At 39.5% G+C, this 15,395-nt stretch overlaps 1 protein-coding gene across 2 annotated transcripts in view; it reads left to right on the top strand.

Moving 5' to 3' along the window:
* Positions 1 to 15,395, top strand: part of GRID2 (glutamate ionotropic receptor delta type subunit 2) — a 1,124,557-nt gene that overhangs the window by 722,759 nt on the left and 386,403 nt on the right. For both annotated transcript variants that reach the window (XM_069485505.1, XM_069485506.1), the window contains one exon: positions 3,190 to 3,351. In XM_069485505.1, the coding sequence (XP_069341606.1) occupies positions 3,190 to 3,351 (162 nt within the window). The remainder of the gene's footprint in view (positions 1 to 3,189; positions 3,352 to 15,395) is intronic.

Here is a 15,395-nt window from a genome sequence, read left to right as displayed (position 1 = left end):
TTGACTGAATGATAAGCCTAAAAGTTGAAATTTTACTGAGATAAAGTATAGGTTTAAAATCAATTATGTGAAGTCTAGATGGGAAGATTCCTGGTTTGTCAGCTGTTCAAAGCTGTTAGGTTAAAGGCAAATTCAGTATGAGCATAGCACAAGTCATATTTGCTCTAAACCGTTTTAACAAAATCTTGTTCTTGATGTCAGAAGAATTTCGCTATGATCAAGAGAGAAAATGTCTTACACGACTCTCTCCTAGTCATATCGCATCTGCAATAATGTGTCAATTCTAGCTACTAAATTTTTTAACAGAAACATTGAAAAACAAGAGAAAGGTAGAGGAAGAGAACTAAGATGATGAGCAGCCTACAAACCATACGAGACAGTGGACAACTGAAAGGAAGGGAATGCTTGCAGGGAAAGCAATAGATGGCACCAATATTGGAAGACTGTTGCATAGGGTCAGTGGGGTCAAAGAACAAGTGTAGTGGCTGCAAGGTAGAGGGAAACGATTGCTCAGCTATGGGGTACTGGAGTTTAAGATTTTAGAGATGTATGTTTGTTTCCAGTGAATAATCATTTGTGATGGTTGTGGCTAACGTAGAAGTGAAAATCGTCTGTGTAGAAATGGAAGTGACCTTTTTACATGCCGAGAGATAGTTTGGGGTCACAGTGCAGGAGAAGTCAAAGACCTCACTACAACGAATGACCAACAGGTCGGTCAGCGATGGCAGAAAGGAGCAATAAAGCGTAGCACAGGAAAGACCATGAACTACAAAGGAAAACGAGTACTTGCCTGAGAAAGAAGTAACAGATTAGAAGGGGTTAGGAGGGGTAATGGAAAGCTCAGACAATGTCCCCACAACTTCTTGATCCTGCAGTTTGGAATGTGGACAAATGAGGAGAGGCTGTGAAAACACCTATCGCAGAGTGGGTACAAAGAATTCACTTTTAAGACCAGTGTAGATGCTCAAAGTGCATGCCTCAAGGTATGCAAAAAAAAAAAAAAAAAAAAAAAGTGTCACAGAAATGTCAGATTTGGATTAGAACCCAGCTTACCAGATTCCTCATGTCTTGATTTCTGTCCAACCCACCTGGCTTTAAACTAAACTTTCTTTTTTCCTTTCTTCCCATTCTTTGTCTTTTTTAATTCAATGCCTATTTATCAAAAAACAAATATGTGCTAGGCCTTACGTTAAGTCAAAGGGAAGTAAAGCACAAGAGGGAAAAAAGATGCATAATATAAGTCCCTGTCCAGAAGGTACTTATATTCTAATATGAAAGGCAGATTGAAAAAAATCTTAGCATTATAACATGTTTCAATAGAGGTAAGCACTGAGATCCTAGGAGGTAAAAGAGGACTGTACAACGTAGCCCAGGATGGGGAGAGAAGATGAGAAATAGGGTAGGATTCTCCTAGCACGTAACCTTTGAACTAAATATTGAAAAATGTCACCGAGTTGGAGAAGGGTAAAGAGCTATCAAAGTATACTACCCTGCCAATCTCAAATACACAATCAGTAAGAAAGAAAAGCAAAATAAAGCCAGAGAGATAAGAGGAAGCAAGTTTGAAACAGTGGAGCCAGGGGAGGTTAGAAAAGGCCAGATAATTGCATATTATTTTGAGAAGTCTATTAAAAGATTTTCCCTGGATTGTTGGGTACAGCCCTTTCATTCATCATGTTTCTTCTACATTTTCCTGTTGGGTCTTCACAATCTAATTCCAACTTGAATTTTTGATTCATGGGCTACTTTTAACTTCCAGTCTCACGCTTTAGTCATAGCATGTTTCAGCTATTCTTTTCTAGTCTGTATAATAATTTGGCAGGATGGGGTGAGGGTGGGGTGGGGTGAAAATAGCCAGCCCTAATAATTCCTTGTAAAGAACCAACTTGTATTTCACACAATACATGAGTGTGCAAAGTTTCTTCAAAAAAAGACCTAACTTCCATAAGTATTATACATATAAAATGATGCTTAACAAACCCAAAGGATTAAAGATTTACATGGTATGTGAAAGAAAACTCACAAGGCACTGTTAGGAACCTCTAATTAACAGCTGTGCATAGCATCAAACTCTAATTATACCAATAGTTGAAGCTTAGTACCATCCTGTGATGTGGGCAGACTATTTTAAAAATTTCCTACATGATTAATTATAACCAAAGGACAATCCACATACTCCTCCCTTTGTTCATTAGGAAAAACTGCAATAATACATTTCTAAAAACCTGGGAAAATCTCAGTGCTTTAGGATGGAATGAATTGCTACATTGATTTCTAATTCTTTATTTTATATTGGGTTTTTCCTTCTAAGAGGTAATAATATAACATTTAACAGTTTTTATTGACCTAAGATACCTTTCCGTGTTGTTTTCTGAATAACTTTTAATTTCTTTGAAAAATAAGCACCTTTGGTAATTAATTGACAGCATTAATTAAGCTCTGGCAAGACTTAATTGTAAGAGTTCAATAGACCTTAGCAAAAAATGGCTAGAATTCATTTTTCCATCTAAGTAGAAAGAAGATAATAAGATGGTTACCTTAGAAGAAGAAAGTGTTAATGTAAGCATACATTCACAGAGGATTAATAATTTATGGTATTTGTCACATTAATGAATTGCAATGCATGTGTATGCCTTGATCATTGTATATAATATTTATGAATGATTCTGTTCTTTCATTTTTTTCATTATAGACTCCTCATAGACACAAATGTGCACACATGACTGCTTCCTTTTTATACACCTATGACACTCATATATAAGATGGAGTTGATATTTCTCCATCTGAATAACTAGAATGCAAACACTTGACATATTCAGAAATGATATTATTCAGTTTGCCCTTTGAATCTTAAACTCTTAGCTCCTTACATCCTCAGAAAGAAAGGCCAATGATATTCTAAGATCTGACACTAACACCCGTATCTCTGTCGAAACTTCTTTTTTTTTTTTTTCTTTACCTTTCGTACCTAAATAAGCTGAAAAGGCAATTGAGGCGTACAATCAGACAAGACTTCATCCTCAATGGCAAAATTGCTCAGGAAATGACAAAAGAAACCTTCTGCTTAATAAATAACTCAGTAGACCAGCCATCTCTGACATGAACAGAAGCAGCTGAGCCAATGATTTTCTCCTTATTCTTGATGGCTGGCATCAGTGATTTTAATGGTCACTGTCTATGTCTTTTCAGATTTCAAACCTTTACATATATGACACAGTGCTTCTGCTTGCTAATGCTTTTCATAAGAAGCTGGAGGACCGAAAGTGGCACAGCATGGCGAGTTTGTCATGTATCCGAAAGAACTCCAAGCCTTGGCAGGGAGGGCGTTCCATGTTGGAGACCATCAAGAAGGTAACTTCTGATAAATATTTTACTCTTCTTAATTTTCATGTGAAAAGGATACAGTGAATCCTTGTTTGATGAGATATCTTTTAGAAGAATTCTTTCTTCACTAATATTGCTGCCAATTCAAAGCACAAAACAGTGCAATGGAAAAATAAAATATTAAAAAAAAGAAAAATGTCAGAGGGTCACAAACATACATAAAAAGAGGGATCTTTATTTAATTGTAAGGGAATTTTATACAAAGAAAAAATTGGTGGTTGAGATATTTTAAATTGCCTTGGCTATGTCATTAGCATTAGTGATACTCAAATTATTTGGGTTCCTATCACAAAGTACAAAAACTATTTTTTTTTAAAAACCATACCATCAACTAGAAAAATTAACAGTAAACTTAGCATTTTTTTCATTTAGATGATACATAGTAAAACGTTGGATGTGATGACCCTTAATTTATCTTTCTATAAAGATATTATTCACAAATAGCTCATATGTTGCAGCATTTTGAACTATTTTAGATACTTAATTGCATTATTCTTCTTCACTGCCAATATGTTGCTTAGCCTAGCTATGATCTTTTTGGCTTAGCTATCTGTTCCATTCCCAGAAGATAGTTTACGTTGTTTAGCTCCTCTCAGTGGTATAAGCATTCTGCAGTTTATTAGCCTCTTTGTTGTGTCATCTTTGCTGACACTTTTCGTTTGTCTTGCACAGCTTCTTGGATTTAAAATGAAATGATTAATAAAATAAACAAATTTTCCTGTGCCCTTTACACAAAGGAGACAGGCATTTGGAATTTTATATTTTTTATTTTACCTATTCTTTTCCTTTCTGGATATGTTTGCCTTTTACTCCCAAAACAAAAAGAAAAATAGCTAGTCAAATGAAATGTGAATGCATTTAGAAAAGTCAGAGAAAAAAACTAAAAATTTAATATTAGAAGTGAATTAGATATTAAAAAAAAAAAAACCCCAGGAAGTTGTGGAACGATACATTTCAAATGGAGAATAGCTTGGATCTTTCTCTTGGCACTTGTCTTAGTCCCTTTTCTGCTACTCTAACAGAATACCACAGATTGGGAAATTTACAAAGAGCAGAAGTGTTTTGGCTCATGGTTCTGGGGGCTGGGAAGTCCAAGATCATGGCGCCAGCATCTGGCAAAGGTCATCCCATGATAGAGCGGTATCACATGGCAAGCAAGCCATGAGAGAAAAAGGAGGCTGAAATTCCTTTGTAATTAATCCACTGCCATCATAAGAGCATTAATCCATTCATGAGGGGTGGAGCTCTCATGGCCCAATCACCTCTTAAAGGTCCCATCTCTTAAGACAATTAGAAAGGCAATTAAATTTCAACATGAATTTTGGAAGGGACATTAAAATTATAGCATTCCACCCCTTCCCCTCCAAAAAAAACTGATGTCCCTCTCACATATAAAATACATTCATTTCTTCTAGGTCGTCCAAAAAGTTTGAACTTGCTTCAGCATCTACTCAAAAGTCCAAATTCTAGAGTCTAAACTAAATCAGATATGAGTGAGATTCAAAGCACAATTCATCATGATGCAAATTGTTTCTAGCTATGAGTTTCTGAAATCAAAACAGATTATCTACTTCCAAAATATAATGGTGGGGCAGGCCTAGGACAGACATTCCTATTCCAAAAGAGAAAATAGGCAAGAAAAGAGGGGTAACTGGTCCCAAGTAAGATCAAAACCCAACAGAAAAAATAACATTAAGTCTTAAAGTTAGAGAATTATATCCTTTGACCCCATGTCCTGGTTCCTGGGTACGCTGGAGCAGGGATTGGGCCCCTAAGCCCTCAGGCAGCCCCTCCTCCAAGGTTTTGCTGGGCTCAGCCTACACAGCTTTCACAGGCTGGAGTTACATGCTGGTGGCCCTACAGTTCTGTGGTCTTAGGTTGGCCTTACTTCATGGGTCTGGTAGAAACTCTGTGAAGGCTCCGATCCCAGATTTCCTCTCAGCATTGTCCTAGTAAGGGCTCTCTGTAGTGGCTTCACCCTGGAGACAAGTGTCTTCCTGGGCCCCAGGCATATCATGACATCCTTTGAAATCTAAGTGGAGGGGGCCATACCCCCATAGTTCTTTCACTCTGTGTACTGCAGCGTTAGCACCACATGGATGCTGCCAAGGCTTACTGCTTGCACCCCCTGAAGTGGCATCCCAAGCCACAGCTGGGCCCACCTGAGCAGCCTGGGACAGCTGAGGAATGCTACACTGGAATGCTATGAGCAGACTCCTGAGGTGGCCTTGGATAGTGGGCCATGGAGAGCACCCTGGACCCATGCCCTGAAATCATTGTGTCCTCCTAGAGCCTGAGATGGCAGGGGCAGTCTCAAAGGTTTTCAGATGCCTTCGGGATCTTTCTCCCACTGTCTTGACAAATAGCACATGGCTCCCTTCTACTCACATGAATGTCTTTTGCGAACAGTTGCTTGGCGGGACCCTTAGTATTTCTCTCCTGAACATGCTTTTTCACTCCTTCCATAGCAAGGCTGCAAATTTTTCAAATCTTTCCATCTGTTTCTCTTTAAATTATAAATTCTATTTTTAAGTCATTTCTTTGCTTACATATTTTACTGTTGGTGGTTAAAAGTAGCCACACAGCAGCCTGAATGCTCTGCTGCTTGAAATGTATTCAGCCAGATATCCTAGTCCATCGCCCTTAAGGTCTGCCTTCCGTAAAGTCCTACGGCATGGACACAATTCAGCCAAGGTCTTTGCTACTTTATAACAAGGATGGCCTTTACTTCAGTTTTTAATGCCTGATTTCTCATTTCTTTCTGAGATCTCATCAGAATGACCTTTACTGCCCATATTTCTATCAACGTCTGGTCACAATCAATTAAGTAAACTCTAAGAAGTTCCAGACTTTCCCTACAGCTATTCTCTTCTGGGCCCTCTCCAGAATTGGCCCTAAGGCTCTATTCACATCCATACAGTCTGTATGGAGCCTGCTCCTCCAAATGCTTCCAGCCTTTACCCATTACTCAGTTTCAAAACCACTCCACATTTTAAGCTAGTTGTTACACCAACAGCCTCCTTATTTGCTATCAGTTTTCTCTCTTAGTTCATTTTCTCCTGCTAGAATACCACAGACTGGGTAATTTATAAAGAACAGAAGTTTATTCGGCACATGGTTCTTTGGAGGCCAGGAAGTCCAACAGCATGGTGCCAGCACTTGGGGAGGGTCATCCCATGGCACAGGGACATGACATGGCAAGAAAACACATGACAGAGAAAGAAAAAGGGGGCAAAACGCTAGTGATAACAAGGCCACTCCTGTGATAATGGCATTAATTCATTCATGGGGGCAGAGCCCTCATGACATAATGACCTCCTAATACCATTACGATGGCAATTAAACTTCAACATGAGTTTTGGAGGGGACTTTCAAACCATAGCAGTACTTGTTTCCTCTTTGCAAAAGAATCACCTTAATGAGAATTTAGGATATTATCAACATAAGTACGTGAGAATTATATGTGTTGACTATATTGGCAGAGAAAGATTTTTCAGCTGAAAATGAATAAGTCAAATCTATACTCAGGGTGTTGCCAAAATCTTCCAGCTTTATCTATGTAGAGAGCTGGCAGGTGTGGATCCAAGGGAGGTTGTTGAACATGATTCTGATCCTGCCAATTTATTAATTTATGATTTGGCTAGGATGCAGGCACCTGAATGTATTTATTCTTCTGAAGCTTTCAGACAAATACAGAATAATAGTGTAGAAGGTTGCTTAGGAGACACTTATTTAGTGAGAGTATCAGTGGAAACGAAAGAGACACCATAATATGTCAGTATGTCTCATGCAGCAATTCAATATATAAAATGCTGCTCTTAGAATATCCATAATCAGTGGGAGCAGAGCAAGAGGGCTAAATAGAAACCTCCAGTAATCATCCTGCTGCACAAACACCAAACTCAACAACTATCCACACAAGCAAGCACCTTCACAAGAGCCCAAAAAATCAGGTGAGCAATCGTACTACCTGTTTTTAACATTGTATCAAGGAAAGAGATACTGAGGAGGGAAGAAAAGACAGTCTTATGTTGCCTGCTCACCCCTGGCAGTGCTCCACCTGCACCCACAGTGGACAGAGAATCTGTGTGCCTGGGGAAGGGAGAGTGAAGTGATTGTGGGACTTTGCATTGAAGTCCAGGGTCTCCCTGGCACAGGGGAACACGACACAGGGCAGAATTTGGCTGGTGCCCATGAGCATTTACACCAGCCCAGCCAGAGAGAAACTGTCTACCTCAAAACCTGAGTTCTGGCTAGCCCCACCACTGCCTGACAAAAACCAGCCTGGAACTAGACTAAATTCGTAAAGCAATTGGGCCACAAAGGCTGCAGTCCTTGGGCATTTCCTTTGGATGTGCTGGCTCAGAGCCAGTGGACTTGGCGTGCCCATGACCCAGTGAGACACCAACAGCAGTGGGCAAGCCAGTGCCTGTGTCACTCCCCGCTACCACCCCGAACTACAGGCAGTGCGGCTCAGGAAGTCTTTTTCCACTTGGGGAAAGGCAAAGGAAAAGTTGAGAAGACTTTGTTTTGCAACTTCGGTACCAGCTCAGCCACAATAAAATAAAGTACCAAAGCAGACTCCTGAAGCCCCTGACTCCAGGCCTTAGTTCCTGGAAGGCATTTTGGAAGCCATCCTGGACCTGATGCTGCCCTGAAGGGAAAGACCTAGTCCTGGCAGGATTCACCACCTGCTGACTAAAGAGCCCTTGAGCGTTGAATAAACATCAGAGGTAGCCAGGCAAAAGTCACCATGGGCTTTGGGTAAAACTGGGCTGGCTTCAGGTGTAACCTGGCGCTGGCAGCCACAGGGGAGTGCCCATGTCACTCCTTCCCTAACTCCAGCAGCCTAGCACAGTGTGTGAGGAAGAGAATGAGATACTTTGCCTGGTAATTCAGGGAATGCTCCTGAATCCTACTCAAGTCCACCAGAGCGGTACCACCAGGGGTCTGCAAGAGTCACTGCAGTACTGGGCTTGGGGCACCCCCCGTGCTGATACAGCTGCAGTGACCAGAGACTTAGATCACAATACTCACTTCCGTTTGAATACCTGGAAAGCCTTCCCAAGAATGATGGGTTCGAACAAGCCCAGACTGCACAGATTAAAGTAAATACCTAACTCTTCAATGCCCAGACATTGACAAACATCCACAAGCATCGAGAACATCCAGAAAAACAAGACTGCACCAAATGAACTAAATAAAGTACCAGTGACCAATCCTGGACCAATGGAGACAGGTGACCTTTCAGACATAGAATTCAAAATAGCTGTCCTGAAGTTCAATGAACTTCACGCAACACAGAGAAGGAATTCAGAAGCCTGTCAGGGAAATTTAACAAAGAGATGGATATAATTTAAAAAATGAAGCAAAAAATCTGGAGCTTAAGAATTCAGTTGACAAACTGAGAACTGCGTCAGAGTCTCTCAGCAGCAGAATTGACCGAGCAGAAGAAAGAATTAGTGAGCTTGAAGACAGCCCATTTGAAAATGCTCAGTCAGAAGAGAAAAAGGAATAAAAAAGAATGAAGCCTGCTTACAAGATCTAAAATAGCCTCAAAAGCACAAATCTAAGGTACATTGGCCTTAAAGAGGAGGTAGAGAAAGAGATTGGGGTAGAAAGTTTATTCAAAGAAATGGTAACAGCAAACTTTCCAAACCTAGAGAAAGATATCGATATTCAGATACAAGAAAATCACATATCATCAAGCAGATCTAACCCAAACAAGACAACCTCAAGGCATTCAATAATCAAGCTCCCAAAAGTGATGGATAAAGAAAAGGTCCTAAGGGGAGGAAAAAAATAAATAAATAAGGGAGGGGCAAGATGGAGGACGAGAAAAACCGCCAGCCAGAGTGTCTCTGCAAGAAAGACAGATTTTAGAGGAAAATGAAAAGAAATAAACAGGCAGACAAACATAGATCAAATGAGGGTTAGAAGGAAGGGTGCCTGAAATTAGAGGAGACTCCACGGGAAGAGGTTGCGGAGGAGAACTGGAAGGAGAAAGGCCGAGAGGCTTGGAGAGCAGCGACAAGGGTAGGTGGAGCGGTTAAATTTCCCTCCCTTGTGTCTCCGACGGCTGGTGGGCTCCTGGGCAGTTGTAGACACCTGCCAACACCAGCCCAGAGACGGCCACCCCCAGTGAGCGGTGAGCCTCTTGCGGACCCTGCAGGGCGCCAGGCCCCCAGCTCCCTCAGGCACCCCGGCCCTCAGACCCGAGCCCACGGGCAGGCGCCATATTGCTTCACTCTCCCCTCCCCCTCCCTCCCCGCGGCTGACGAGGGAGACGATTTAGCCACCACCCGGCCGTCTGCAGGGGACGGGACCTTTCCTTTTGGGGCCCTACAGTGGACTGAGGGGTGCTCGGACTGTGAGCTCCCTACCTGCCAGCCCTCCCAGGTGCTCCTCGCCTGGTGACTCCAGGAGAGTGGGGCAAATCCCGAGGTGGAGAGACATCGATCCAGCCTGGGCGCCCTGTGGGTGACTTGAGACCAGCACTGCCTTCCCTGGCAGGGTCAGGGGCTGATCTCTGGGGCCCAGGGGACATATCTTGTACACCCAGGTCTTAATCACATTGCCCCGGGGGGCACAGAAGGTTTTGCGAATGAGCCTACTGAGGTGTGTGTGCCTCGGGGGCAGCTCCGCGTGCCTGAGGGGCAGCCGTCCTCCCACGGGAGGGCCGCGTGCCCAGCCCAGGCTGCGATCCGGGCAGGGAACCTCTGACCTGCGTCACAGCCAGTGGAGATCCACTGGCTTGAGGTCCTGCCTGCTAGCACAGGCCCGGGAGAAACCGCAGAACAGGGGAGGGTGGACAGGAGCGAGGCTGCTCCAGACTGCAGGTCTCAGCCTGCCCCACCCCCACACGCGGACGTCTCAGCTGAGGGGGGCCATTTCACCCCACATGGATTGTAAGAGAACTCATTGATATGCAAGAGAAAATGGGTAACCAACACAAAGAAACCACACACATCATGTGTATGATTACAAAGGTTGATTGATTTACCAGAGTACACAGAACACATAGAATTGTTTGGACTGGAAAGAGATTGTGGAAAAAAATTTATATGTAGGTAAATGAAAGACATTAATGAATTTTTAGATGAAACAAGGCATGAGTTTTAGAAAGAATACCTTTATCTCTTTTGTTTAATTAAAAATAAACTAAGAAAAATAATACATTCAAAATATAATTATACAAATAAAACCACTTATTTTCTATGTATTCTACATGAGTAAGCCAATTAATATTTGATAGATTCTTAAATTAAGTATTATTATATTGACTTAATCAATTTCTGTTAAATTCTTTGTGGCAATTATTTTAAATACTAAATATGGAAAAATAGCAAATACCGATATTTGTGGAGTATCCCAAATCTTTAAGTACCAATATACTTTATCATATTGATATATGTTGATCCACATTGATATCTAATAGAGATATCTTGATGTATGTTGGTATCTGAAAGAATATTCTTTGAAATGGCAAAAATATTAAAATTATACCAATTCTTACATGGTAATTTATTCATTCAGCAAATATTTATTGAATACTACCATATGCTGTACTGTGAGATCACAGAATGAAAGGAAAATAGAAATATCAAAAATAATTACAAGTGTGATTTGTTCTACAAAAGGGGAAACAACAACTGTTCTGGAAATATGTGACTGGAAGGCCTACTTTAGGCCTAAGAGTGACAGATAAGTGGAAACATTTAGGATGAGTGGGCGTTAGCCAAGAAAGGAAAAAGAAGAGTATTCCAGAAATGGAGAAGGAAGAATCTTTCATGCAAAGGGAACAGAACGTTTTCAGGCTTGGAGGAAAGAGAGCTGGGCACATTTAAGCATCTGAAATAAGCCCACAGTGGCCAGAATAGACAGAGAATAGAGACATGGTTCTTCATAAACAAAGAGAAGGGGGAAGATCCTGAAGGTTTGGTAAACTATGGTAAAGTTTTTAAACCGTACTCAAGGGGTGAGGTGACACTGACATATTTTAAATAGGGTGGTGACAAGATCAGATTGTCCTGTGGCTGCCAAGTGGAGAACCCATTCTGCAGCTGCCTTTGGACCAGGGCAGACTGGATGAGGGAACACCGATTGGAGGCTATAGCTCCCACTTAGAGGAGGCCTGGCAAGAGTGTGAGCCATGAGACAGATAGAAGTAGCCGATCTTTGAGAGAAATTTAGGGGATTGAAATAAGATTTTGTGATTTAAGAGAAGTGTGTGAGGAAAAGGAAGAGTAAAATGGTGATTCCTGGGTTCATGGTTTGGAAAAAGTAACTCTAATAAGTTACATTGATTGGTTTTGTAGACTTTTTAAAAATTTGCATACTTAGAGGAAAGGAAACCTATTACTTTGTTTTTGGTGTAAGGTACTATGTATCATTTAGAATTAACAAACCTGAAAGGAAAGAGAGAGTTTAGAAAAACATAATCTGACTTCCCACAAACAGTATTGACTTGAAATGTAAGATAGCTTTTTCACAAGTGTGCATGCAAATAAACTTACTGCCACAGAAGATTTTAAAAATGCCATCCGTGCCCTTTGCATAGGCTTCTTGCAGATTCAGAAATGTTCGTTCCAACTTCAGGTTATTTGAATCATAAAGTGGGTAAAATGACATAGATTTTAATTTAATTCAGTTCACCAGACATTTTTTGAGCCATCCACTATGATATACATATGTTATATTAGACATACAGTTTACGTAACCGAGAGGAAAAAATATAAAGCAAAAGATGAACGTTTCAGTTTGGGTTCCTTAATTAACTAGTTGAGTGGGCCTCAGTTTCCCCTAAAATGGAGACTGCATTATCAAAATGATAGTAACATCCTAGTCACTTTTCAGTTTGCTGCAAGTTTCAATTATAAATGACTATTTGAGGATATATATATTTGTATAAAGATATGTGTATATATATGCACATACATATATACACATATATATTACTGTAAATGTTATATGGCAACTCAGATTTTCCTATGGATTTCATATACATATTTTTTGGTTTTATTTTGTTTCTTACATTCTGTATCCTGGCATTTATCTATCCACCATTATATATCTTTGCTGGGTAGAAAATGTGGTATTTTGCTTCTGTCAGGGATATTTCACTCTAAACATAATCCTGATGGAACATGGAGGCATCAGGACATGCCACCAAGTCTGGCACCTCCTAGTGTGTTCACTGCCTCAGTGGGCTCCTGATTATTTCACGGGGTGTCTTTGTTTACCAAGCATGTCTGCAGGTTACAAAGAACCTAGGAATATGTTATAAAGAGGCTAGGTAAGAATGATAAATATTTGATTTTCCATATGATCCTCCAAAAGTGTCTCCAAGTTACTTTGCAATTTCAAGTATAGGAAAAGATCCTTCAGCCCCATAAACAGAGTGACATAAGGTCTTAATAACTATATTTTTCACCTTTTTTCCAACTTACACTATCCGTAGAGAAATAGCAAACCTTTACTTTTCAAAAGCTTATTATCCAATGGTAAATTATTCCCAACCTTTGATTCTCCTCTTTTATTTGTTTTTCTCTTTGCTCTTTGTATTTGATGTCCACTGGTATTTCTATATCAAGTAGGTAGGATGAAATCCAAACTAATTTTACTCAGTATTTTAAAAAAGGTTTACGCTGGCAACAATTTTTACTATTAATTTAAATGACATTCAAAATCATTTGCATGTGTTATTCCTGCTATCGATGCCCCATTAGCTTATTTTGTTCAGGATCTGCTGCATCACCAAGAGATAAAAAATACACCCATGCATGCACATAATGACCATTCCTTGCAACCTGTCCAGTACACATTTTTACCAAAGCTCTGTTTTCAAGGTTAATCTGAGGATAGATGAAAAAAAGCTCAAAAGCCATGGAATTTTCCAAAGCAATCAAAAATCAGAGAGGTTAAATCTGGGTGAAATAACAAGGGGCTTTAGTTAAAGGGTTTATTTGCTTGAAATATTGACCTCTCAAAAATCGCTGACATCTTTGTGAGAGAAGGTTTCACTGATTAGGCATGCCAAGAGCTCATTAAGAATATAGCATAAAGAAGATAAATTACAAAGTCACAAAGGTGAACAAGGTAAATGGAGGTCACAGCAAACTAAATGCAAGTCCCCTAACTTCTTGGTTTTTGTACCTTGGTCAACATTAAGTACACTGAGTCACTCATTGGCAAATACAGCGAGGGGTAAAGACATGGCTTGAGCGGCTATATGAATATTCATTGGGACTAATAATGTAGCACCAGGTAGTCTAATGCTGAAATGTTTAAAAATTTCAGGGGCATAGTATTTTTGCTATGTAGCAATCATATTGATATACAATATTTTTTCCTTTTTCCTAGAAATAAAGTACTAAGCAGAAATTTAAGATTCTGATATAATTAGCAGATATTTTTGAGGTAGATGTGTGATTGAGGACAAGAAAATCTCTTGTTAAAAGATTTCTGAATACCAGTAGTTTGAACTCATGTATAGTAATATAAGCTATATTTTTCCCTCAAACTCCTATAGTATTTACCATGTGGAGATATTAAAAATAATAAGATCCACTATATTTACCTTGATCTTTAAAATCTTAAGTGATAATTGGATGCTTTGAGATATTAACACTGAGCTAGCACACAGGTTTGAACAGACTTGCAAGAATCAGATATATTACACTTATCAAAAATACAGGTAAGCAAGGGGCACAGGAAAAAGAGAGAGAGAGTATGAGACATTCTCCATTGCTGCCAGGTCTTTTCTTCCTGCATTGGAAGTGCACGTTCTGTCTCCAAGGAAGCTTTTTCACATGTTTACCTCTCACCACAGGGGGCATTTACATTATGAAAGATCTCAATTTTTGCCCTAGAAAGTATAAACCTTCAAGACATTTTTCAGGGAGCTACTAACCATTAATCCGTAAATCCTGGGTTTATTTTAGTACAATATTTCCTTAGCCTGGGATATCTTGCTAGAGGCTTTGTATGTATAAGGACTCTTACTCCTAGTAAACGTTACTGGTTTATTTTATTACTAGTTCATTATACTTGAACTTGGAGTTCTAGGTGACAAGGATGTTAGACACCCCACCCCCAATCCAGGCTGCTCTCCTACATATACATCTGTAAAGGGAGTGAATAGATCCTAGACCAGCTGTTTTAACTCGTTTTTCCCCAAGTACTTATCAATGAAATGTACTGAGTTGGAATTTGGAAAAAAAACATATTCTTAAGCCATCTAAATATTCAGGTATATAATGAATTTTGGAAACCCAATAAACTTTAATTTAAAAAAGTCAAAACGTGTACAATTTCTAGGAGAGCTAGAAAACTTTGAAAATTAAAGAATTAAATAATGGCAGAGGTAATGATGATGATAATGATAATAGTAATTAAGCTCTCATCCTATGTCAAGCACTCTTCCATATTGTTTACATGTATTATAATAGGAATCATAATAATCCTCTGGGGTAGGTACTATTATTTTTACCATTTAGGAGATACAGAAATTGAGGCATAGAGAAATTAAATGACTTAGCCAGGTTTACACAGCTGGTAGATTCTGATACCATTGGTGAAATCCAAGAAGTATCACCTATGCTCTTGATTGCTAAATCATATATGAAAAGAGCACAGGCATATCAAATCCAACAGACTTTTTATTAATAAAACTGGATAGTAGAGGAGAAGCTAGGAAATAATAGTGTAGGATTAATTTTATTGATTATTACTGTTACAAAATAAAATAGAATATAAATTGAAATTAATGACTAAGGTAGAAAAACATCAACAATTGTTTAGTAAATTCCTATTATGAAATTATCATCAAGTGATGGGCAAAAAGGCATAGATGAAGTAGGAGATATAATAACATAATACCAGTCCCAAGAAAAGACAAGAAATGGAGTTACAGGTTATGGCAAGCGAAATATGTTTAAATATTAACATCATAGAGATGATAATTGAAGCAATTTACAAATTGAGATAATTTGTTGTCCAAATAAATGTTA

The sequence above is a fragment of the Eulemur rufifrons genome, chromosome 13 (genome assembly GCF_041146395.1).
Source record: "Eulemur rufifrons isolate Redbay chromosome 13, OSU_ERuf_1, whole genome shotgun sequence".
Lineage (NCBI taxonomy): Eukaryota > Metazoa > Chordata > Mammalia > Primates > Lemuridae > Eulemur > Eulemur rufifrons.
The sequence above is the reverse complement of the archived record's forward strand: the minus strand, read 5'-3'. Positions and strand labels throughout refer to the sequence as shown.